The sequence below is a fragment of the Elephas maximus genome, chromosome 1 (assembly GCF_024166365.1).
Source record: "Elephas maximus indicus isolate mEleMax1 chromosome 1, mEleMax1 primary haplotype, whole genome shotgun sequence".
Taxonomy (NCBI): domain Eukaryota; kingdom Metazoa; phylum Chordata; class Mammalia; order Proboscidea; family Elephantidae; genus Elephas; species Elephas maximus.
The window spans coordinates 92795556-92821075 of NC_064819.1; the positions used below are offsets into that span (position 1 = coordinate 92795556).

The window sequence follows — 25520 nt, forward strand, 5'->3', positions numbered from 1 at the left end:
AGCCAGGGCTTAAGGATATCAAAAGTCCTCAGGTGGTTCTAATAATCAACCACCACTGAGGACCACTGGTTAGATGTTCCAAACACCAGGAGATGTGTATGAGGATAAGGCAGAGCTTTCAGTAGAAGGCAGCCTTAGGATGACGTACTGCCTTAGGCTGGGTTCTGTAGAGAAGTAAAGTGTATAAATGTACATATATAGAGAGATTCATATCAAGGAATGACTCACACGGTTGTAGAGACTGAAATATCCCAAGTCTGTGGCTCAGGATAGAAGCCTCTCCTGATTCATGTAGACAAAGGGGCTGACGAACCCAAGATGGGCATGTCAGAGAGCAGGGCTCTTGCTCACAGGCTGTAAAGATCAATGAATCAGAAGATCGGCAGGCAAGACCACAGGTAAGCTGCTAGCTCATGTCCCAAAAACCCGAGGTTAGATGAACAGGAGCCAGCTGCAGGATCCAGCACAAGAAAAAAGCCCCCAAGCCTTGTCAGAATGTCTGCTTATATTCAGTTCAGGCCATACACCCAAGGAAACTCCTTTTCAACTGTTTGGCTACTTACAGCAGATGCCATCATGGGAGTGATCACATATCAAATCTCAACAGGGAAGTGATGACAACATTGTATGACTGCCAAACCACTGAGAATCATGGTTTAGCCAAGTTTACACACAATCTTAACCGTCACACATATTAAGTAAGATATAATTGACAAAAGATAAAATTTACCTTTTTTAAAGTCACACTTTACTCTGTGCAATTCAGTGGTGTTTTTAGCATATTCACAAGGCCTGCACCCATCAACACTCTCTAATCAGGACAATCTTTAAGGATACGGGGAGGTCTGATGATGGGTCAGAAGGCAGAGGTGAGGACATTCCACAAGTGGAAGATTGCTTGAGTAGCGGCATCCTGGTGGGTCAGGGTAAGATTGAGAGAGTCAAATTTGACAGCCATCTAGGAGAAATGAGGGGTGATGCCAGAGGGCAAGCTGATGCTTCCGATGGTAGAATAGAAGCTTATGTGTTAAATTTAGCGGATGGGCACCTGTACATGGCTTTTGGGTGTTGAGGTTTCATCTGGGTGCAGGCATGGTGTTTCGGAGCCTGTGCAGTATTCTAGGCTGAAGGGAGATGAAAGCCTGTTTTAGAGTGGGGACAGTGGGATTGGAAATGTGGTGGAGGAGCTGCATGTGAGTACATTAGAGGCAGGAGAGAGGGGGGAGTCTGATCCTGTTGAGAGCAATAGGGGAGGGAGAGGCTGACATGGAAGGGAGGCAGAGTTTCTCTGTAGGCCTGTTGGGTTTGAGGGCAGTGGTCCCTGGAGATGCAGATGTCCTGAAGGCCAACTGGAAACGGAAGCCTGCAGAGAGGTTGGTGTTGGAGTGGACGATGAGGAGTCGCCTCACCGGGCTTGTGATTGCCATGGGCTGCATAGCAAGGTGGCCCTGTTCCAGGACAGACACCTCTAGGATGTGGCCTGAAGCAAGGCATCCTGGCTGGACCTGGGAGTCATTGGGAGAAGAAGGAGAGGGTTATAGTGACTGAAATGTATAAGGAAATTTAGGGTGTTACTGAGTCAACTGTGGAAGGTGCTTCTGTTGGCAGAGGTGGCTGAACTCTGAAAATTGGGGTCAGTGGTGATGTGGCCAGTCAGGCTGTGCATGGCAGAGGTTGGGCATGTCAGGAGGATGACTATTCAGTGGTCTCTGTCGAAGTTTGTTCTGTACAGAAGAGCGAGCACGAGGCATCCAGGTGGGGTGGCCAGGTAAAAAGAGCTTGGGGAGACCAGTGCTGCTCTGCAGGTGGGGAGTTGCCTTTTCCGGGAAAGCAGGGGCTGATTACCTAAGAAAGGAAAGCATGTGCTGAGGGCATCAACAAAATAGGGGCACCAGTTGTCCAAAGCAAAGACCCACAGATGCCAGGCAGACAAGACACAAGGAAAAGTGAGTGCCACGGTGGTACTGGCACGGCACTAAATGAAACTGATAGCAGCTCCAGTGCGTGAGAATGGGCAGACCTAAAAAGAAATTCACACAGGGCCTTGAGGGTGCCCACATGCAAAGTTGTTTAAGCTTTGAGGTCCCCACCACTTCACCACCTTTGTTGACATCTGTCTCCTACAGTCCCCTCCCATGCAATTGAAACTCCTTATCTGATTGGGTCTTTTAGGAGTATACTCTTTCTTTCTAATAGACAAGAGTTGAGGGTGTGCTGTCTAGTCTAATTCTTGCTACGTTTACCCAATATGTAGCTGGATCCAAATGAGTGGTTCCTGGGAAGGGCAGATTATATTAATAGCCAGGTCTCTGATTCATTTTGAGACAATGACCTTGTGTGTCCAAGTCAGCTAATCCACTAACTCCAGCCAGCAGGGCCAGCAATGCTCTGTGACATGATCTAAACACCAGGGTACGCTCTTGCTCCTGTCCTGGTAAACAACCAAGAGGAGCTCCAGTCAATTTTTCATTGTGGGAGATAACAGAATTTTACACTGATTGTTGAAACAACCAAGTCCACTGAGTCATTTCTTCTTTGAGGAATATTCTTTCTGAAGAAAATGTGGTATATAGTAAAAATCTTAGTCTCTCACATCCACTAAAAATGTTATAATCCAGTTCATTTCATTCCACTAAAATGGTATATACCACTCTTGTGTTCAGTTGTTAATATCATAGTCACATTAAAAAATTACATCACAGACAGTAAACAGAGGAGGGGGACCACTAATTTTCAGTGTTTAGGGCCCTCACATGCCTTAATGCCGCCCTGGGGGAGGGTGGCATGAACTAAATATGCTTCTGGGATTTGAGTCAGAGCACTCAGCTGCTCAGCGCTCTCTGTGCACCCTTTGGCTGAGCACCCTCGTGGGAAAACCCCCAGTATTCCTCTCTCAGGGACTCTGTCACCTGCTGGTTTCCTAGTTTTGAGCCTCCCCTTGGTGCCTGGCTCACCAATACAACTTTCCTTTGAGACTGCGTAAGTGCAGCCCCGTCCATCCCTTTCCAGGGAACTTTTCTGTACTTTATTCACTGGTCCGTGGGAACCTTCACTAGCCACTTTTACCCGCGAGCTGCAGGGGCAGGGACCTTGGCTTCTGCTCTGGTCCCTGGAGGCCTTGATGGTGATGTGAGTGGCCGGCATCCTGCCTGTCCTTTTCGGGGCTGCCCTTCTCATGCCCCTGTGCATTGCCACTGCTGAGTGGCACTCGTTGCGATCTTGGGTCAAACTTCTGGAGAGTGTATCATTGGTCGTTACCGGGGTGTTGCTCTGGCCCCAGCAGGTCTCTGGTGGGATGACTGTGGGCATGGATGAGGCTGCAAACTGCCCGTTGTCACAGCGCACTCGGCTTTTCCAAATCTTTTCTGTGCTCTTCCGGGTCTCGCATCCACCCCCCCTCACTCCCCTGCCCCGCAATCCTTTTCTGAGTCCTGGCTGGGCCTGCTCCCCCTCCAGGATCTATCTGCCTGCCTTCTTGTCAGTTGGTCTGCTGGTTGTTCAGACAGCCCAGTCATCTGAGGCCCCTGGGGTTCCGGCCACCTTCTGGGTTACTGCTATGACTGGCAGGCAAGGCCCTTGGCTGTGTCAGGCTCAGGAGACCACTTTCCACCCTGTGTGAGGAGGCTCTCTCAGGCCCCAGGGGCACCCCGCACCCACTACCACCACACCATGCCCTCTCCCCCCCCCCCCTTTACTGCCTGGATGAGTCAGCAGCTTAGCTCCCTGCCCACTTCTCTCCTCTGGGAACGAGAAGCATCCCAGGGCAACTTCATTGACAGATGTCTCAGTGCGTGGAGGGAGCTGGAGAGGTTTCTTTCCATATCAATTTCCATAATGGTTGTACTACTTTACAGTCTCACCATCGGTGTATGAGTTCCAATCTTCCCACAACCTTGCTAGTAATTGTTGTTTCTTTTCTTTTTTTTTTTGATCAGTACCATTTTTTCAGGGGTTAGATGGTATTTCAATGTAGTTTTGATTTGCATCTCTCTAATTTTTTTTTTTTTTTAATGGCTAATGATCGCAAGTCTGTCTTCATGTCTTTGTTAGCCACCTGAATGTCTGCTTTGGTGAAATGTCTGTTCATGTCCTTTGCCCATTTTTTGATTGGATTGTTTGTCTTTTTGTTCCCAAGGTGTTGAAGTACTCTATAACTTTTACAGATTAGACCCTCGTCAGCTATGTCGTTGCCAAAATTTTTTCCCACTCTGCAGGTTCCCTTTTTACTCTTTTGGTAATGTCTTTTGTTGGGCATAGTATTTAATTTTTAGGAGGTCCCAGTTATTAGTTTATCTTCTATTGTTTCTGCATTTTCATATATTTGATAGTGTATTTATGCCATGGATTAGGACCCCTAGTTTTGTCCTTATGTTAACTTCCAGGATCTTTATAGTTTTATGTTTAACCTTTAGGTTTTAGATCCATTTAGAGTTTGCTTTTGTGTGTGTGGTGAGACACGGATCCTGTTTCATTTTTCTGCACGTGGACGTCCTGTTTTACCTGCACCATTTGTTATAGAGACCATCTCTTCCGTATTGAATGGAATTCAACCCTTTGTCAAAAGTCAGCTGTCCATATGGATTTAATTCTGGGTTCTAATTCTGTTCCACTGATCTGTATGTCTTTTGTACCAGTGCCAGGCTGTTTTGACTTCTGTAGATTTTTAGTAAGGTCTGTGACCAGGAAGTGTGAGGTCTTCTACTTTGTTCTTCTTCTTCAGTAATGATTTAGCTATTTCAGGTCTCTTTCCTTTCCATATAAAGTTGGAGATTAGTTTTTCCATTTCATTAAAGAATGTTATTGGGATTCGGATCAGGATTGTATTCTATCTATAGATTATTTTGGGTGGTATGATGGTTGAGATTGCATGTCAACTTGGCTGGGCCGTGATTCTCAGTGTTTTGACAGTTGAATAATGTGATCACTTCCCTGTTGAAATCTGATATGTGATCACCCCATGATGGATTCTGCTGAGTGGTACTGGAGGGGGCGGGGCCTGTGGTAGCTCACTGTCCCTTCAGCCTTCATCTCTCCACCCTCTGCAGCCTACTTCCTTCCTGCTTGCCTTGCCAAGGCTTTTGGCCTGTTCTAGATCCAGCAGCTGCCTCTTGTCTGATCTCTGGTTTTTGAGACTTAAGCTACCAGCTTACCTATTGATCTTGGGATTCATCAACCTTCACAGCCTACAAGCAAGAGCCCTGCTCCCCAACTTGCCGATCATGAGTTCGCCAGCCTCTGCAGCCTCGTGAATAGGGGAAACCTTGCAGTCTTGCCTGCCGATATTGGAATTCGTCAACCTTCACAGCCTGTGAGTGAGACCCCTGCTCTCCATCCTGCCGATCTTGGGTTCACCAGCTTCTGTGGCTGCGTGAATTGGAAGAGGCATCTATCCTGAACCACGGACTTGGAACTTATCCGGCCTCTAAAATTGCATGAGGTGTTTCCTTGATATAAATCTCTACATGTATATTTATACGTTTTACTTCTCTAGGGAACCCAGCCTAAGACGGGTGGTATTGACATTTTCACAATGTTAAGTCTTCTAATCCGTGAGCATGGTATGTTTTTCCATTTCTGTGGGTCTTTTGGAAACTCTGGTGGTGTAGTGGTTAAGTGCTATGGCTGCTAACCAAAGGGTTGGCAGTTTGAATCTGCCAGGCGCTCCTTGGAAACTCTATGGGGCAGTTCTACTCTGTCCTATAGGGTTGCTGTGCATCAGAATTGACTTGATGACACTGGGTTTGGTTTTGGGTTTTGGTGGGTCTTTTTGGTTTCTTGCAGTAATTTTTTTTTTTTTTTTTTTTTGTCAGTTTCCTTGTAGAAGTCTTTTAGGGCCCTGGTTGGATTTATTCCTAGGTAATTTATCGTCTTAGGGCTATTGTATATGGTCTTATTTTCCTGATTTCTTTTTCAGAATCCTTCTCGTTAGTGTAGAGGACTCCAACTGATTTTTATATGTTGCTCTTGTACCCTGCCACTTTGCTGAATGCTTTTGTTAGTCCCAATAACTTTCTTGTGCAATCTCTGAGATTTTCTATGTATAGGATCATATCATCTGCAAACAGGGACAGTTTTGCTTCTTCCTTACCAATTTGGATGCCCTTTATTACCTTTTCTTGCCTTATTGCTCTGGCTAGAACTTTCAGTACAATATTGAGTAAGAGTGGTGGTAATGGGCATCCTGTCTCATTCTTGTTCTGAAGGGAAATGCTTTCAATCTCTCTGTGTTGAGAATAATGTTGGCAGTTGGTTTTGTCTATATGCCCTTAATTATGATGAGGAATTTTCCTTCAATTGCTATTTCGTTGAGAATTTTTATCAGGAAAAGGTCCTAGATTTTATCAAATGCCTTTTCTGCATTAATTGAGATGATCAGGTGGGTAATTCTTGTCCTTTGACTTATTTATGTGGAAATTATGTTGATTGATTTTCTAATGTTGAACCACCTTTGTATCCCTGGTATGAATTCCACCTGATCATGATGTATTATTTTTTTGATATCCTCTAGAATTCTGTGGGGTGTTAAAATCTCCTGCTATTATTGTAGAACTGTCTATTTCTCTTACCAGTTCTCTTAGAGTTTGTTTTATGTATTTTGGTGTTCTATCATTGGGTACGTAAGTATTGGTCATGGTTATGTCCTCTTGGTTAATTGATCTTTTGATCAGTATACAATGCCCTTCTTTGTCTCTTATACTGGTGTTTGACTTAAAGCCTATTTTATCAGAGATTAATATTGCTCTGTTTTGGATACTATTTGCTAGATATATTTTTTCCATCCTTTGATTTTTAAACTTTTTATGTCTTTGTGTCTAAGGCACATATTGATAGGAAATTTTTTTAAATACATTGTGCCATGCTCTATCTTTTGACTGTTGTATTTAAACTGTTTACATGCAGTGTAATTATCAGTAGGTATGGATTTTACTGCTGCCATTTTGTTATTTTATTTATTTATTTACTTTTGTGGTGTTAACATTTTCTTTGCTTAATTTCCTGTGCTCAGTTCTTTTTATTTGTGGATTTTCTTTTCATATCCTTCATTGTTGCTGATTTCTTTGATTTTCTTCTTTTTTTTTGGTGAGTTAATTTATTAATTTTCTTTGTGGTTACTCTGAAATTCACCGTTATCTTCCTAAATTTTAACAGTCTATTGTATCTTTTTTATTTTTATTTTTGTTGTGCTTTAAGTGAAAGTTTATAAATCAAGTCATCTTGCATACAAAATCTTATACACACCTTGTTATGTACTTCTAGTTGCTCTCCCCATAATTAGATAGCACACTCCTTCTCTCCACCCTGTATTCCCATGTCAAGGCAGCCACTTCTGTCCCCCTCTGCCTTCTCATCTCCCCTCCACACAGGAGCTACCCACAGAGTCTCATGTGTCTATTTGAGCCAAGAAGCTCACTCCTCACCAGTATCCTTTTCCAGTCTGTTATATCTTCCTATCACCTTGACTTCCACTCCATATGGAATTTCTATAACTACACCATTTATTTCCCCTTTTTGTTTTCAAGTTGTCATTATTTACAGATTGACATCTTTGGTTTCCTGTTTTCCAGATTTATTTTACTTTTAACAATTCTTTATCTGGGTGATACTGTCAAGTGTGCTGATCTTAGGTTGTTTTCTGATGTTATTGGTTTTCTGTCTGAAGGACTCCCTTTTATATTGCTTGTAAGGTATGTCTGGTTTTTACAAATTCCCATAATTTCTGTTTATGTGGGAATGTCTGAGTTTCACCATCATATGTGATAGACAATATATTTGCTGGATATATAATTCCTGGTTGGCAATTCTTTTCTTTCAGGGTTTTATATATGTCATTTCACTGTCTTCTTATCTGCATGGTTTCTGCTGAGAAATCAGTGCTTGGTCGTTTTGGTGCCTCTTTATAGGTGATATTTCATTTTTCATGAGGTGCTTTCAGAGTTCTTTTTTTGTCTTTGGTTTTGGGAAGTTTGATTATGATATGTCTTGGTGACTTTCTTTTAGAATCTATCCCATTTGGGGTTCATTGAGATTCTTGGATGAAACCTTCCTTGTCTTTCATGATATTAGGGAACTTTTCCGTCCATAAATCTTCAAAAATTCTCTCTGTGCTTTTTCTTCTCCTCCTCTTCTGGAATTTCAATTGCGTGTAAATTCTCCCTCTGGATAGTGTCCCACATAACTGTTAGGCTTTCTTCATTATTCTTCAATCTTTTTGTTCCGATTCTTCCTCAAACAGATTCGTATGGAGGGATTTGTCCTCTTTTCACTGATTCTTTCTTGCATTGATTCAATTCTACTTCTATGTCCTTCCATTGAGTTATCTCTTTCTGACATTTTATTGTTAAACTTCCAGATGTCTGGTTGTTATTTTCATATAAATAAATAAAAATAGTTTCTAATTATCTATTTATTTTGTCATTTTATCCTTATATTGTTTTCCTGAATTCATCTAGGGTTTCGTCTGTGCTTTCCTTGATCTCTTTGAGGATCCTGTGTATAAATCTTTTTGAATTGCTTATCAGGTAGCCCCATTACCATTTCTTCCTCAGAAAGGTTTCCTGCCCCTTTATTTTGCTCACTAACTTGAGACATCTTATCCTGTTTTTTAAATGTGATTTGATATATCAAGGCTCGTCTGGTGGGAGCACTCACCATCTATCTCCAGGAAGGAAGGGTAGCGGTGGGCAGGGCAGTGGTAGGCAGGGCAAGTGAATATTGCTTTTCACCAGGTGTGTTGGGTGGCTGATGATGGACTGGGCAGATGAAGGATGCTGCCTGTCATCAGTCCAGTGGCATGGGATTGTGTGATGGCATTCGCTAGGTGGGTTCGGTAGGTGTGATGGGTGGCTTAGAAAATGGGAGTGCTCTCTGTCACTCACCATGAGGGCGAGGTGGGGGGGTGTGATGGTGACTGGGAGCATTGGGCGCTCTCTGCCACTCACAGGATTGGTGTGGGTGGTGGCAGGGTTTGGCAGGTGGGGTGTGGTGGGCAATCGGGAGCACAGGGCACTCTGTGCCATGCACCAGGTGTGCAGGGCAATGGGAGTGGGCTGTAGTGTTCTACTAGGAGTGTAGCGCCCTCGCTGCTGCTCGCCACTTGGGCAGGGCAATGGGTGGGTGTATGGTGGGCTACCAGGAGGATGTTGCAGTCTCTGCCACTTCCTGGGTGGGTGGGGTGTGGGGTAGGGGGTGTAGCAAGGGACCAGGAGCATGGGGCACTCACTACTGACCTCCAGGATTCACCCTGACTTCCTAGTGGTGCCTTTTGCCCAGCTAGTCTTCCTTTCATCCCCATTCACTTGAGCCCTCACCATGGCAAGCCCAGAGCTAACAATCACTGGGCCTTAAGCGCAGAGTGCAGTGCCTGGTCCATAGACCTCTCTGCAGTTCTCAATATTCCACACCCTATTCCCCTCTCCAATGCATATGTCTGTTCCTGGCCCTTCCCACCACAGGCTTTGGTCCAGTGTACCTCTTCCCCAAGCCTTCATCCCAAACCTAATACTTTATGGCTTCCTCTCTTAACCCTTAAGGTGTTGAACCCCCTTCCTCACTGGTCTCTCTGCACCCGTACCCTCACTCTAGGACCCTGCAACCTGTCTAGGCCCTCACCAGGTTCTCATCTCTCACAAGCCCTCTCTGCTGGGGACCTTGTGATCACCACTCTCCATAAATAGGCCCTCCTCTCCTCTCTTGATTTCACTGTAGCCCAAGGTCATCTCTGCCCCATGCCACTCACCAGTCCTGGGCCCTTACCACCATCTGCCTGTTCCTCTCACTCGCATACCTCCCCAGCTCCCTGAGACCCCACTCTGTTCTTGGCCTAAGTGCTTAGCTCCTTGGCCTTTAACCTCCCCCTTTGCTTCCCTGACCACAGAAGGATCTCTTTGGCTCACATAACTGACCTAACTTCTTGATTTTTCCACTGGACTTCTTCTGGCCTTTCTCCATAATGATACTTCTCCCAGCACTGGCCCTTCTCCTCTGATGGTTTTCTAATCCTAACCTTTTGTGAATGTTACCTGTTCCCTCCACACTTGCACAGGCACACACCTGTACCACTCCCATCTTCAGGGAATCAGAACCACAGAACCTTCTATTACATGTTTGATGTGTAGTTATTTCAAGGAGAAGATTCATCTTTGGCTTCCTCCTCCCTAAGGTCTGTCTTCGCAGTCTTCGTTATGACATTACGGTGGTCTCCCAGGATGGATCTGTGCAAACACGATTCTTTGCTGAGGAATATTTTGATGGAAAGTTATTCCTGCAGTATGACAGTGAAAAAGGTAGGGCAGAGCCCCAGGGACCATGGGCAGAAGCCCAGCTGGGAGCTGAGACCTGGGACTTAGAGACCATGGGCTTTACAGACATACGTATGGAGCTCAGAATGACCCTGTTCGACATCATGAAGCTGCAGGATCAGAAAAGAGGTGAGAGTGGGGATGAGACAGAGGAGTGTGAGGATGTTTCCTGAAGGGTTTGGGGTAGAGAGGTGGGAGCATGTCTCTTTCCATTGGATTTAGTTGGGATGTGGGTGACAGGGATGGGGGTCTGTGGAATTCAGCCAGGATGTGAGCTGTCTCTCATGTAACAGGTGGGGGAGGAGGAAGGCAGGGACACTATGGGCTGGAGTTTCTCACCTTCGGAGGGGGAAGTGGAGGGACCCAGGAATGGAGAAGTCATTGTCTGGGTGGGGCAGGCTTGGATTCCCTCCAGGAGACCCTGGGCTGTGAGATCCAGGAAGATGATGGCCCCGGGGGCTTCTGGAATTACTGCTATGGCAAGGAGCATTTCCTCTGCTGTCACCTGGAGACCAAGAGATGGACAGTGCCCCTGTCCTCGGTGCAGACGTTGGCATTGGAAATGAGGAAGACCTGGGATGTAGATAGGGATAAACACAAATATTACGGTCACCATGTGGAGGGAGATATTTGTAAAAGGCTGCGGAGCTACCTGGACTTGGGGAGAGACTTCATGGGGAGAACAGGTACTGATGCTCGGGAAGCTTTTCATTTCCCCTGTCTTCTGGAACCCTATCACTGCCTTATCTGAGGGAAACTATCACTGTCTTATGGGATCCCTATATGTCCTGTTGGTACATTGTATTCTGAGTTGCCCATCCTGTTAAAGCCACTGGGTAAAGACACACAGGTGGGTGGAGAAATGACCTGTCCAGTGTCAATGTTCAGGAAAGCAGGGGGCTCTCAGACAGAATACTGAATCTGGTAAGGTGTATGTTAGGCAGGGGAGGATGCTTTTTGTCCATGGGGGCCACAGAGCCATGGGTCTGCCCCATCCATCCCAGCCTGGAGAGTTCCCTCCTAGCCCTCCATGACCCAGAAGCCCCCGAGCCACCTACCCTCCCCAGCATCAACATGTGGACCCAGAGAGTGAGGCTCCAACCCGAGGCGCAACCCTCCTCCCACAAGAAAGAATTGGGGTCCTGTGATCCCAGACAGACTTGTGAGCAGCATGAATCCTGAGTGCTTGTGGGTGAATGCAGCTTCAGGCCAGAGCAAGAAACATGGAGAGGACCAGTGCTGTTCTGTCTCCCTTGGACTTGGAGACAGGGCATGGCCACGTGCCTCACTGGTTCTGCCCTCTCCCCTCCCAGTGCCCCCAGCAGTGAACGTGACCCTCAGTCAGGCCATGAAGGGCAAAGTCACCCTGACTCGCTGGGCTGCTGGCTTCTATTCCCAGAAAATCACACTGACCCAGCTTCAGGATGGGGAACCCCTGAGCAAGGACTCCCAGGAGTCTGGGAGTGTCCTGTCCAGTGGAAATGGGACCTACGTGATCTGGGTGTCCACAAGTTTTCCTCAAGGGGAGGAGCAGAGGTACAGCTGCCACGTGGAAGACAGCGGGAAGAACATGACACACCCTGTGAGCCATGGTGAGCACCGGCGATCCTGGAGGAGGCTGTGACTTGATAGCTAGGGACTAGGTTGGGGGAAGGATAGAAAGCTTGCAGGTCTGGGGGACCCAGTGAATTAAAAGGTTTTTTTTAGGTGAGACCTCGGTGCAAGAGAGTGCATGGCCAATCATTCTAGATGTACTTGTTGCTGCTATTGTTATTATTCTTATTATTACTGCTCTTGTCCTTCTCTGGTGCAGGAAGAAGGAAACACCAGATGAGGAAAGCCCGGGTGAGAAAACTGTACAGCCAGCGTGAGTGGGGGTAGGAAGGACTCTGCCAGGAAGTGGGGTTCCCTCACATCTCCCTATGCAGGAATAGTGGTGGAGAAGACACACCTTTTCCCTTTTACCAGAGAGTAACAAGAGCTGAAATTTGGAGTATTTGTGAGGGGAATTGGGAGCCGCATGCCCATCAACACCCCTTAGTCCTACCCATGGCCAAGACCAGGTGAGGGTTCTCAAGTGGCCAGCCTGGGCTTCTTGCTACCTGGGTGAGGGATACCAAGTGAGGGGCCCCGGCTCCCCTCTGTGCTGTCCTCTTCCTCTCTCTGTCTCTCAGGCTGCCAGGGCTGGCCCACATGGGTTGTGTGGGGAATCATGGACTGATTGACAAGGCCATGGATGATTGTGGATTTAGGGGGAACAAATAGTGCAAGAGTTTATGATCTGCTGAGATGGGGGTTGGTTATCTCTCACAGGAATATGGATGAGATGTGATAACTCTAGTCCCTGTCTGCCTCCTTTCCTCCAAGTGTCTCCAGTCCTCATGAGGAAACCAAGAAAAAAACTCACGATCCAGGTCCACTGGTTGGCCCCTGAGCCTCCTGCCTAAAGCCCCCTGGGGAGCCCCTACTTAGAGCAGACATGTGGGCCTTGAGCAGAGGTGAGCATCTTCTGTGCATTTGGCAGCTCCTCAGATCCCTCCTGTAGACCTGAGTGAGTCCTCCATTTGGTTTCCTCTGGCCAACTCCTGGCCTGTGCTCTTTTCAAGTCCCCATCACATGTGTTCATGTCTCTGGCTCTTCCATGTGGATGATGGAGGAGGACACGAGTAGATGTCCCCTACTATTTGTGAAGAAGGACCAGCCATTCCTCAGGGTACTGGTGGTCCCTGGTTTTGTCCTGCCTCTGAGGGTTTCCTGTCCATCCTTCCAGGGGAAAGTCCACAGGGACTGTTTACTGGGGCATTTGGTCTGTGCTCTCTGGCGTCCCCTAGTTCAAACTAAGCCAGTTCCTCTCTCTCATGTTAATCACTGTCCTGTAAATGTGGGGTAAGGGATGACCAAAGTGTTTTCCCCAATAATCAGATTGCTTAAGGAGAGAGGAAAAGAGAAAACAGAAAAGTTTTGTTCTTCAACCAAGAGCCAATGTGATTCATGAAGCTGTGAGAGGGTGAGGCGTCCAGGAGATGCAGGCTTTCTGCTGTGTCCACCTCTTCTGTGTGACCAGAGGGAGAGGGGCAGCAGCACTAATTTCTCCCCCTTAAATCTAATTTCATCACAGTTTGCCCTCAATGCTGGACAACCTAGAACAGTGAGTCCCCTCCCCCTCTGCAAAGTGATCCATTCACATTGCACCAGGTGGGGGTTGTGCAGGACTGTTGTTGTCCCTGCTTCCACCTGCAGCTCTGGTTCCCTGGGGGACTGAGAGGGTTGCCTCCATATCAATGAGGCATTTGTCAGGAAAAGTATGTGAGAGACATATGGTAATTTCTTAAAATTCCTGCTTTAAATTTTGTTGTCCAATAATAGTTTTTATTAATCCACCAAATAATCTTAATAGAATTTTTTCCAGTAGTGATTTTTAACACATTTGCAATGAAGCAGGAATTCACACATGGAGATCCCTGTCTAGGAGGTTTCCCTGTAGGAGGTGGTAGCTTGTGTCAGTGAGACCCCAGGGTGCAGAGGGTGGGCAGAAACCAGCTTAGGCTGATGGGTCTCAACAAGGCCCTTATTCCTCATTGAGAAGAAGGTCCCCTGTGGGCAGTGGCCTGGTCAGATTCCACTGAGGAACGGGGGTGTGAAGGCCTGGTTGCCTCAGCTAAGCAGCTGGCTTGGGGTGCAGCATTTTTTTCAGTGGCCTGGTGAAATGGTCAACAGCAAGGAAGGCTTGAATGCGGTTTCAGAGCCTGGCAGGTGGAGAGGGTCAGGGGAAGGTGGGGTCTCTGCCAAGAAGGGGTGCCCTGAGTCAGGGCAGATACAGATCCTGTGGCAGCCAAGTTTTCCTAGATGGGCCGCTGGTCACCCTGAACTTTCCAGCTAGGAGCTGCTGGCTCAGGAGGTGACAGGGGCAGGGAGGTGGAGAGGTGGTGAGCTGCAGGTGGAGGTCAGTGCCTGTACTTGAGCAGGAAGGTGGAGCAGGGCTGAGCACTCTTGTGTACGAGCTTTTCAGGTGAGGAAGATGAAGAATTAATGGAGAGATGGAACTGCGTTTGTGATCCTCGACCAGGCTTCAAAGAATAAGGCTTTGATCCTCCTTTTGGGGAGGCCCCTCACTCTGTTGCAGGATGGGTTGGGGCTTGACAGAAGGACCAGTCCTGGACTCATCCTTTTTTCCTGTTAACTGTTTCACTCCCTAGGTGACAAGCAAGGATAAAGGACAATGTTGTTGGGACTGATGGCAGGAGACTCGCAAGGGCTGGGAAAAGTGGGGTGACAGTGAAAGAAAAATGGGAGTCTTTTCTTCCCTGAGAACAAGGCAGAATCTATTTTAGGAAGATTGCGGAGGGAGAATCTCTGAGGGATTAGAAACCAACTTTTTGCAACAGTTGAACACTCATGGCATCCCTTTTATTTTAAATTAATTTTTGGTGAAATGATACACCACCCCCACCCCACAGATTCTAGGCATAATGATCAATGACATTGGTTACAGTCTTCACATTGTGTCAATATTCTTGTTGTTTCTGTTCCACTTATTTCACTTCCATTTACTTAATCTCCCTGCCTCTCAAACTTCTCATCTATGCTTTAAAACAGCTGTTGACCCTCTGGTCTTATACAGATAACTTTAAAAAAAAAAAAAAAAACACAATACTCAGGGGTGACAATCTTCACTCTTTGGGCTAAATGTTACTTAGCTTAAAGGTGAAGTTTGAGGCGCAATTCAGGGCCTTAGTCTCAGAGACTATCTTGCGTAAGTAGGTCCTCACTGATTTCTCTTGATGACTTTCATCTACCCTTTGTCTACAGAACACGAGCAGCTACAAGACCTACACCTACACCAGAAGGCAAGGACACACCACAACGGCACTGTGTACCTGGGCTCTCAGTCTGTGCTGTCAGCCCCTGACTGCATTGGTTCAAGGAGGGGAGCATGGAGTCTTCAGCTTGGTACTTTGGGTTCTACTCCTAGCATTTTCCCACTAGGAATCTCAGGTTCCTCTTCTGTAAAACGGAAAAGTGAAGCACTTATATCCTGGTGTAGTTGGGAAGATAAAAAGAGTGAGTTGCTTGTAGCTGCTCCATGTTAGTTAACATTATTTCTGTCATTGTTAGCATAAATTAACTTTGTATATATTTCCCGTTTCCACTATGGTTCCTTCTCTATAGGAATCCTACCTCATAAAAACCCAGAAAGTATTTCTTTTCAATTTTATAGGACAGGAAAAAAAAAAATGAACCCATTTTTTAATAATTTCCATGTTTATTCCGATTATGTACAGATATTTGCATATGGAGCTCTGGAGGCTTAGTGGTTAAGAGCATGGCTGCTAACCAAAAGGTCGGAAGTTTGAATCCACCAGCTGCTCCTTGGAAACCCTATGGGGCAGTTTTACCCTGTCCTGTTGTGTCGACATAAGTCGGAATCAATTCAACAGCAACAGGTTTTTTTGGGTGTGTGCATGCATATACTGTTCAAATAAAGATAAGGGTAAAATTGACTTTTTAATAAAAACAACTAATGTCAACTATTTGGTTTTGATAAATTTATTGAAGCAAATTTTCTGAGTTTGTGGAAAAAATGTAAAGCATAGACACAGTCGGAGAACAGTGGTGATGTCAGTATGCCCCCACACAGTAAGAATTCAAAAGGAAGTGAAAGGCTGAGCCTGAATCTCTGACTCTTGTCTCTTGTACTTCTCGGAACTATTTCTGGCTTTTGCATCTGCACTTCCTCGTATTCGGGTTGCAACATCAGCCGTTTTCTGATTCTGTCCATATCTCGCAAGTTCTGGTTTTCAGAGAATATTTATTAGGCTACAGCAATTGTTTTAGTGGAAAATATTTGACTTTTCCATCTCTGGAAGGTTTCTGCCTTTCAAAGAATGGGCCAGTAACTTGAAATTTGCCTCCAAAATTGGAGGGCACCGAGAGACTGAAGAATGAGGCAGGCAACCCCACTGTCTCTGTGAAGGAGTTTATTAGGGAGTTTTATTAGTCAGTGCCCGGTGGCAGCAGAAGCAAAACAGAACTCCACGTTCCAGAGTGGGAGGTCAGAGGTTTTATAGTTGTCGAGGGAAATAGTGGTTACAAGCCTGGGAATTCCACAAGACTACCTCAGCAAGATCACATAACAGGGCCTTGCAAACAGCAGCAAACTGACAAAAACAGCAGTGAACTAACATAAATCCTGAGGGCAGCCAAGTTCAGCCTTTCAAGCCCTGTTTTCCCCTTCACCACCTAACACAGCTTCCAGCTTTTACTTTTATTTTCTATTGTCTCACAATCTGAGAAAGCTGGACAATAAAGAAGGAAGACCAAACAAGAATTGATGCATGTGAATTATGGCGTTGGTGAAGAATACTGAATATACTATGGACTGCCACAGAAGGAACAAATCTGTCCTGGAAGAAGTACAGCCAGAATCCTTCTTAGCAACAAAGATGGCAAGACTTTGTCTCATGTACTTTGGACATGTTATCAGGAGGGCCCAGTCCCTGCAGAAGGACATAATGCCTGGTAAAGTAGGGTCAGCAAAAAAGAGGAAGACCCTCAACCAGATGGATTGACACAGTGGCTACAATGATGGACTCGTGCATAACAAGGATTGTGAGGATGGCGCAGGACTGGGCAGTGTTTCATTCTGTTGTACATAGGGTCACTTTGAGTTGGAGTTGACTCGACAGCACCTACGACAACAACATTTCTTTTCTTTATGTCTGATATCTTTTTTGTTCCTGAATTCCTGCAACACTGTCTTTTGTGTTTAATTGATTTTTTCTAGTGTATCATCTTGATCCCCTCTACAAAAAGTGGGTGGGTATGGTTGTTCTAGACTAAAGGTGACTAAAGAGGCACAATAAAATGCAATATGAGAATCGTTTATGAAACCACGTTGGAAAAAAATACCTGTAAAGACCTTCTGGGAAAAATCGGGATATTTGAATATGGAAAGGGCTTTACATAGTATTCTGGAAACATTGTTGATTTTCTTAGGTGTAATGATATTGCAAGGACATAGATCCTTATTCTTAAGGAGTTGCACAAATGTTTTGTAGGTCAGTTGTTGTGAGGCCTGCAAATTACTTTAGAATGTTTTGGTGGAAAACCTTAATCTGTCTTCATTCTCTCTCTCTAGATATACACATAGAAATGACCTGTCAGTCAGTCTATCTAGATACACACACATATATACTAACATCTATTTATATCATTAAAAAGAGTTTAGGCAAATATGACAAAATTTTAATAACTGTTGAATCTCATTGTACTTTTCTTCCCACTTTTTTGCACATTTGTAGATTTTGATAAGTTGGAGAAAAAGAGAGAGAGAATGCATGCTGAATCTGAAGATCCTAGGTGATGTGTCCCACTGGGAAAGCCACTTAATCTTTCTGTATGGTGGGTGAATTTCTTGCCTACAAAATAAAGATACAAGAAAAACTTTTCTTGCTTAACCTAGAGAAGCAATTCTCAAAGTGTGGCCTGTGGACCCCAGGAATTCTTGAATCCCTTTCAGAAGGTCCAGGAGATTTGACAGTAAAACGTAGATATTATTTGCCAGTTTCACTGTACATTTGTTTTCTTTATGTCTGATATCTTTTTTGTTCTTGAATTCCTCCAACTTTTCAATTGATGGTGCATATGCCAGGTACGTGAAACACTTGCCACCTTTGTTGTCTTCATCATTTTGTGCGGGGAGTTCATTCCAATATATGGCGACCCCATGTGTCACAGAATAGAACTGCTCCATTGCGTTTTCATGGCTTTAATCTTTATGGGAGCAGATCACCAGGCTTTTTCTCCCACAGAGCCACTGGGTAGGTTTGAATGGCCAATCTTTCTGTTACCAGCCAAGGGCAAACCATTTGCATCACTCAGGGACCTAGCCACATACCTTAGCAGGAATCAAGACAGTGGTACCAAACTGTACTAGTAGTCGAGGTAGTCTTTGCCACCACCATTCACTACCAGAAAAAAAAAAAGCCAGTATCACTTAAAAATATCTTTGATGAAGCCGTAAAAATTATTAATTTCATTAAATTTAAGTCCTTGAGTACGTGTTTTTAATAATTTTTATTGTGCTTTAAGTGAAAGATTAAAAATCAAGTCAGTCTGTCACATATAAACTTGTATACACCTTACTGCATACTCCCATTTACTCTCCCCCTAATAAGTCAGCCCACTACCTCCTTCCAGTCCCTCCTTTCGTGACGGTTTTGCCAGTTTCTAACCCTCTCTACCCTCCCATCTCCCCTCTAGACAGGAGATGCCAACACAGTTTCAAGTGTCTACCTGATACAAGTAGCTCACTCTTCATCAGCATCTCTCTCCTACCCACTGTCCAGTCCCTTCCATGTCTGATGAGTATTCTTCGGGAATGGTTCCTGTCCTGGGCCAACAGAAGGTTTGGGGACCATGACCACCGGGATTCTTCTAGTCTCAGTCAGACCATTAAGTCTGGTCTTTTTATGAGAATTTGGGGTCTGCATCCCACTGTTCTCCTGCTCCCTCAGGGGTTCTCTGTTGTGCTCCCTGTCAGGGCAGTCATCAGTTGTGGCCGGGCACCATCTAGTTCTTCTGGTCTCAGGATGATGTTAGTCTCTAGTTCATGTGGCCCTTCTGTCTCGGGCTCGTAATTATCATCTGACCTTGGTGTTCTTCATTCTCCTTTGATCCAGGTGGGTTGAGACCAATTCATGCATCTTAGATGGCTGCTTCTTAGCATTTGAGACGCCAGATGCCACAGTTCAAAGTGGGATGCAGAATGTTTTCATGATAGAATTTATTATGCCAATTGACTTAGATGTCCCCTTAAGCCATAGTCCCCAAACCCCCACCCTTGCTCAACTGACCTTCGAAGCATTCAGTTTATCCTGGAAACTTCTTTGCTTTTGGTCCAGTCCAGTTGAACTGACCTTCCCTGTATTGAGTATTGTCCTTCCCTTCACCTAAAGTAGTTCTTAAAAAAAAAAAAAAAAAACTAATCAGTAAATAACCCTCTCCCACCCTCCCTCCCCCCTCCATTCCCCCTCTCGTAACCACAAAAGTATGTGTTCTCAGTTTATACTATTTCTCAAGATCTTATAATAGTGGTCTTATACAATATTTGCCCTTTGCATCTAATTTCACTCAGCATAATGCCTTCCAGGTTCCTCCATGTTATGAAATGTTTCACAGATTCGTCACTGTTCTTTATTGATGCGTAGTATTCCATTGTGTGAATATGCCATAATTTATTTAACCATTCATCCGTTAGGGACACTTGGTTGCTTCCAGCTTTTTGCTATTGTAAACAGTGGTGCAATAAACACGGGTGTGCATATATCTGTTCGTGTAAAGGCTCTTATTTCTATAGGGTATATTCCGAGGAGTGGGATTTCTGGGTTGTATGGTAGTTCTAACTTTTTAAGAAAACGCCAGATAGATTTCCAAAGTGGTTGTACCATTTTACATTCCCACCAGCAGTGTATAAGAGTTCCAATCTCTCCGCAGCCTCTCCAACATTTATTATTTTGTGTTTTTTGGATTAATGCCAGCCTTGTTGGAGTGAGATGGAATCTCATCGTAGTTTTAATTTGCATTTCTCTAATGGCTAATGATCGGGAGCATTTTCTCATGTATCTGTTAGCTGCCTGAATATCTTCTTTAGCGAAGTGCGTGCTCATATCCTTTGCCCACTTTTTGATTGGGCTGTTTGTCTTTCTGTGATTGAGTTTTAACAGAATCACATAGATTTTAGAGATCAGGCACTGGTCAGAGATGTCATAGCTGAAAATTTTTTCCCAATCTGTAGGTGGTCTTTTTACTCTTTTGGTGAAGTTTTTAGATGAGCATAGGTGTTTGATTTTTAGGAGCTCCCAGTTATCTGGTTTCTCTTCGTCATTTTTAGTAATGTTTTGTATTCTCTTTATGACTTGTATTAGGGCTCCTAACGTTGTCCCTATTTTTTCCTTCCATGATCTTTATCCTTTTAGCCTTTCTGTTTAGGTCTTTGATCCACTTGGAATTAGTTTTTGTGCATTGTGTGAGGTATGGGTCCTCTTTCATTTTTTTGCAAATGGATATCCAGTTATGCCAGCACCATTTGTTAAAAAGACTATCTTTCCCCCAGTTAACTGACAGTGGGCCTTTGTCAAATATCAGCTCCTCATATCTGGATCGATTTATATCTGGGTTCTCAGTTCTGTTCCATTGGTCTATGTGCCTGTTGTTGTACCATTACCAGGCTGTTTTGACTACTGGGGCTGTATATGTTCTAAAATCAGTTAGAGTGAGGGCTCCCATTTTCTTCTTCTTTTTCAGTAATGCTTTACTTCTCCGGGGCTTCTTTTCCTTCCATATGAAGTCGGTGATTTGTTTCTCCATCACTTTAAAAAATGTCATTGGAATTTGGATGAGAAGTGCATTGTATGTATAGATGGCTTTTGGTAGAATAGACATTTTTACTATGTTAAGTCTTCCTATCCATGAGCAAGGTATGTTTTTCCACTTACGTAGGTCCCTTTTAGTTTCTTGCACTAGTACTTTGTAGTTTTCTTTGTAGAGGTCTTTTACATCTTTGGTAAGATTTATTCCTAAGTATTTTATCTTCTTGGGGGCTACTGTGAATGGTATTGATTTGGTGATTTCCTCTTCGATGTTCTTTTTGTTGATGTAGAGGAATGCAAGTGATTTTTGTATGTTTATCTTGTAACCTGAGACTCTGCCAAACTCTTCTATTAGTTTCAGTAGTTTTCTGGAGGATTCCTTAGGGTTTTCTGTGTATAAGATCATGTCATCTGCAAATAGAAATAATTTTACTTCTTCCTTGCCAATCCAGATGCCCTTTATTTCTTTGTCTAACCTAATTACTCTGGCTAGGACCTCTAGCACAATGTTGAATAACAGTGGTGATAAAGGGCATCCTTGTCTGGTTCCCATTCTCAAGGAAAATGCTTTCAGGCTCTCTCCATTTAGACTGATGTTGGCTGTTGGCTTTGCATAAAAAAGATGCCCTTTATTATGTTGAGGAATTTTCCTTCAATTCCTATTCTGCTGAGAGTTTTTATCATGAATGGGTGTTGGACTTTGTCAAATGCCTTCTCTCATCAGTTGATAAGATCAGGTGGTTTTTGCCTTTTGTTTTATTTATATGGTGGATTACATTAATGGTTTTTCTAATATTGAACCAGCCTTGCATACCTGGTATAAATCCCACTTGGTCATGGTGGATTATTTTTTTGATATGTTGTTGAATTCTATTGGCTAGAATTTTGTTGAGGATTTTTGCATCTATGTTCATGAGGGATATAGGTGTATAATTTTCTTTTTTTGTGGTGTCTTTACCTGGTTTTGGAATCAGGGATATGGTGGCTTCATAGAGTGAGTTAGGTAGTAGTCCATCATTTTCTATGCTTTGAAATACCTTTAGTAGTAGTGGTGTTAACTTTTCTCTGAATGTTTGGTAGAACTCTGCAGTGAAGCCCTCCGGGCCAGGGCTTTTTTTTGTTGGGAGTTTTTTGATTACCTTTTCAATCTCTTTTTTTTTGTTATGGGTCTATTTAGTTGTTCTACTTCTGATTGTGTTAGTTTAGGTAGGTAGTGTATTTCTAGGAATTCATCCATTTCTTCTAGGTTTGCAAATTTTTTAGAGTACAATTTTTCGTAATAATCCGATATGATTCTTTTAATTTCAGTTGGGTCTGTTGTGATATGGCCCATCTCATTTCTTATTGGGGTTATTTGTTTCCTTTCCTGTATTTCTTTAGTCAGTCTGGCCAATGGTTTATCAATTTTGTTAATTTTTTCAAAGAACCAGCTTTTGACTTTGTTAATTCTTTCAATTGTTTTTGTTTTCTATTTCATTTAGTACAGCTCTAATTTTTATTATTTGTTTTCTTCTGGTGCCTGATGGATTCTTTTGTTGCTCACTTTCTATTTGTTCAAGTTGTAGGGACAGTTCTCTGATTTTGGCTCTTTCTTCTTTATATATATGTGCATTTATGAATAAAAATTGACCTCTGAGCAATGCTTTTGCTGTGTCCCAGAGGTTTTGATAGGAAGTATTTTCATTCTCGTTACATTCTATGAATTTCTTTATTCCCTCCTTAACGTCTTCTATAACCCAGTCTTTTTTGAGCAGGGTATTGTTCAGTTTCCAAGTATTTGATTTCTTTTCCCTGATTTTTCTCTTACTGATTTCTACTTTTATGGCCTTGTGGTCTGAGAACATGTTTTGTAATATTTCGATGTTTTGTATTCTGCAAAGGTTTGTTTTATGACCTAATATGTGATCTATTCTAGAGAATGTTCCATGTGCACTAGAAAAAAAAGTATACTTTGCAGCTGTTGGGTGAAGTGTTCTGTATAAGTCTATGAGGTCAAGTTGGTTGATTGTAGCAATTAGATCTTCTGTGTCTCTATTGAGCTTCTTACTGGAAGTCCTATCCTTCTCTGAAAGTGGTGTGTTGAAGCCTCCTAGTATAATTGTGGAAGTATCTATCTCATTTTCAGTTCTGTTAAAGTTTGTTTTATGTATCTTTCAGCCCTGTCATTGGGTGCATAAATATTTAATATGGTTATATCTTCCTGGTCAATTGTCCCTTTAATCATTATGTAGTGTCCTTCTTTCTCCTTTGTGGTGGATTTAACTTTAAAGTCTATTTTGTCAGAAATTAATATTGCTACTCCTGCTCTTTTTTGATTGTTGTTTGCTCGATATATTTTTTTCCATCCTTTGAGTTTTAGTTTGTGTCTCAAAGTCTAAGGTATGTCACCTGTAGGCAGCATATAGATGGATCATGTTTCTTTATCCAGTCTGAGACTCTCTGTCTCTTTATTGGTGCATTTAGTCTATTTACATTCAGTGTAATTATGGATAAGTATGTGTTTAGTGCTGTCATCTTGATGCCTTTTTGTGTATGTTGTTGACAATTTCATTTTTCTGCTTACTTTTTTATGCTGAGATGTTTTTCTTTGTAAGTTGTGTGTTCCTCATTTTCATAGTAGTTGAATTTATGTTTGCTGAGTCGTGTTTTTCTTGGTTTTTATTTTGAGTTATGAAATTTTTAGACCTCTTTGTGGTTACCTTAATATTTACCGCTATTTTTCTAAGTAGAAACATAACTTGTATCATCCTATATTGCCTTGTTTTCCTCTCCATATGGCAGTTCCATGCCTCCTGTATTTAGTCCCTCTTTTTGATTTTTTTTTTTTATTATTGTGATCTTTTACATAATGACTTCAATGATTCCCTGTTTTGAGCATTGTTTTCTTTTTAAAATTAATCTTAATTTGTTTTTGTGATTTCCTTATCTGAGTTGATATTTTAGGATGTTCTGTTCTGTGACCTTGTGTTGTGTTGCTATGTGATATTATTGATTTTCTGACCAAACAATATCCTTTAGTATTTCTTGTAGCTTTGGTTTGGTTTTTGCAAATTCTCTAAGCTTGTGTTTATCTGGAAATGTTTTAATTTTGCCTTCATATTTCAGAGAGAGTTTTGCTGGATATATGATCCTTGGCTGACAGATTTTCTCCTTCAATACTCTATGTATGTCATCCCATTGCCTTCTTGACTGCACGGTTTCTGCTGAGTAGTCTGAACTTATTCTTATTGCTTCTCCTTTGTAGGAAACCTTTCTTTTATCCCTGGCTGCTTTTAAAATTTTCGCTTTATCTTTGGTTTTGGCAAGTTTGAAGATAATATGTCTTGGTGATTTTCTTTTTGGATCAATCTTATATGGGGTTTGATGAGCATCTTGGATAGATATCCTTTCATCTTTCATGATGTCAGGGAAGTTTTCTGCCAACAGATATTCAACTATTCTCTCTGTATTTTCTGTTATCCCTCCCTGTTCTGGAACTCCAATCACATGCAAGTTATTCTTCTTGATAGAGTCCCACATGATTCTTAGGGTTTCTTCATTTTTTTTAATTCTTTTAGCTGATTTTTCTTCAACTATATTGGTTTCAATTGCCTTATCCTCCAGCTCCCACACTCTGCATTCCAATTGCTTGATTCAGCTCCTCTGACTTCCTATTGAGTTGTCTAATTCTATAATTTTACTGTTAATCTTTTGGATTTCTGAATGCTGTCTCTCTATGGATTCTCGCAGCTTATTAATTTTTCCACTATGTTCTTGAATAATCTTTTTGATTTCTTCAACTGCTTTATCAGTGTGTTCCTTGGCTTTTTCTGTAGATTGCCTTATTTCATTTATGAGGTCATCCCTGACGTCTTGAAGCATTCCGTAAATTAGTTTTTTATATTCTACATCTGGCAATTCCAGGATTCTATCTTCATTTGGGAAAGATTTTGATTCTTTAATTTGGGGAGTTGTAGAAGCAATCATGGTCTGCTTCTTTATGTGGTTTGATATCGACTGCTGTCTCTGAGCCATCTATAAGGTATTGTAATGATTTTTTTTATATTTGCTCACTGAGTCATGTTTTGTTTTCTTTCAATGTACGTAGATGGGCTACTAGATTGCGCTGTCTTGATTGTTGTAGCCCTTGAATCACTTATGTCCTATTACCAGCTGGTTTGGGCTGTTCCCAGAAATATAAGCCTAAGAGTCCATTCACTATTCTTGAGTAGAATCTGATTTTGGGTCACCAAGTGTGTGGGGTAGACTGTCACCTATTGACTTAGAGGAGTGGTGGTGATAGTTGTGTGCACCAGATTTTAGGAGCAGCAGGGGGTCACATTCCAGGGGGGGCAGGATGCTGACAGGCTTCCCCCAAGTGCCAGTGAGGTAGGTATGTCTCTATTCCTAAAGCATTTTGGTGGGTGGGCTCTGCAGCTGTACCTTAGGCACCCAATGCATGTACCTCTACAGATTGGTCGATGTCACTATCCTCAGGCCACTTTGGCAGGAGCTTAGGTGGTTTGGGTGGAGCTTCAGCCCTCAGTTCCCCATTGTGGGTCAGTGAGGGCTCTGTTTAATAGGTAGAGATATCAGACCTGATAAACTTGTCTTTCCAGTAATCCCATAAAACAATTACAGTCAGATCACTATCACAATTGCCTTTGCATTATAATAGCCACCTTGTTGCCTGTAGGGATGAAAGCCCAAGACTGTGGATCTCATATGCTTGGCTGGAGCTGGTTCTGTATTTCTAGTCCAATTTCAGGAAGTCAGGGAAGGATTCTTGGTCCCTGGGTTTTTTGTAGCTGCTTCTCTCAGGCCAGGAGAATGGCTTAGGAAACGACAAAAAAAAAAAAAAAAAAACCCAGAG

General features: G+C 43.2%; 2 protein-coding genes across 4 annotated transcripts in view; one reads left to right on the plus strand and one right to left on the minus strand.

The window, feature by feature from the left end:
* LOC126078111 (HLA class I histocompatibility antigen, A alpha chain-like) overlaps positions 1-25520 on the minus strand; it is a 598109-nt gene that overhangs the window by 519045 nt on the left and 53544 nt on the right. The window lies entirely within an intron of this gene.
* Positions 5103-15341, plus strand: LOC126078172 (MHC class I polypeptide-related sequence A-like). Its single transcript, XM_049888372.1, has 7 exons — positions 5103-5558; positions 10160-10283; positions 10365-10427; positions 10697-10984; positions 11698-11890; positions 12666-12796; positions 15108-15341. Exons 1-6 carry the CDS (start codon positions 5556-5558, stop codon positions 12730-12732), a joined length of 738 nt encoding a protein of 245 aa, XP_049744329.1. The 5' UTR covers positions 5103-5555; the 3' UTR covers positions 12733-12796; positions 15108-15341.

Bases quoted from the DNA above. Each gene is read 5' to 3' on its own strand.
- LOC126078172 (XM_049888372.1), top strand. The intron at 10,284-10,364 runs GTAGGGCAGAGC...TGGGCTTTACAG, and splicing joins GCAGTATGACAGTGAAAAAG to ACATACGTATGGAGCTCAGA. The intron at 10,428-10,696 runs GTGAGAGTGGGG...TGGGTGGGGCAG, and splicing joins GCTGCAGGATCAGAAAAGAG to GCTTGGATTCCCTCCAGGAG.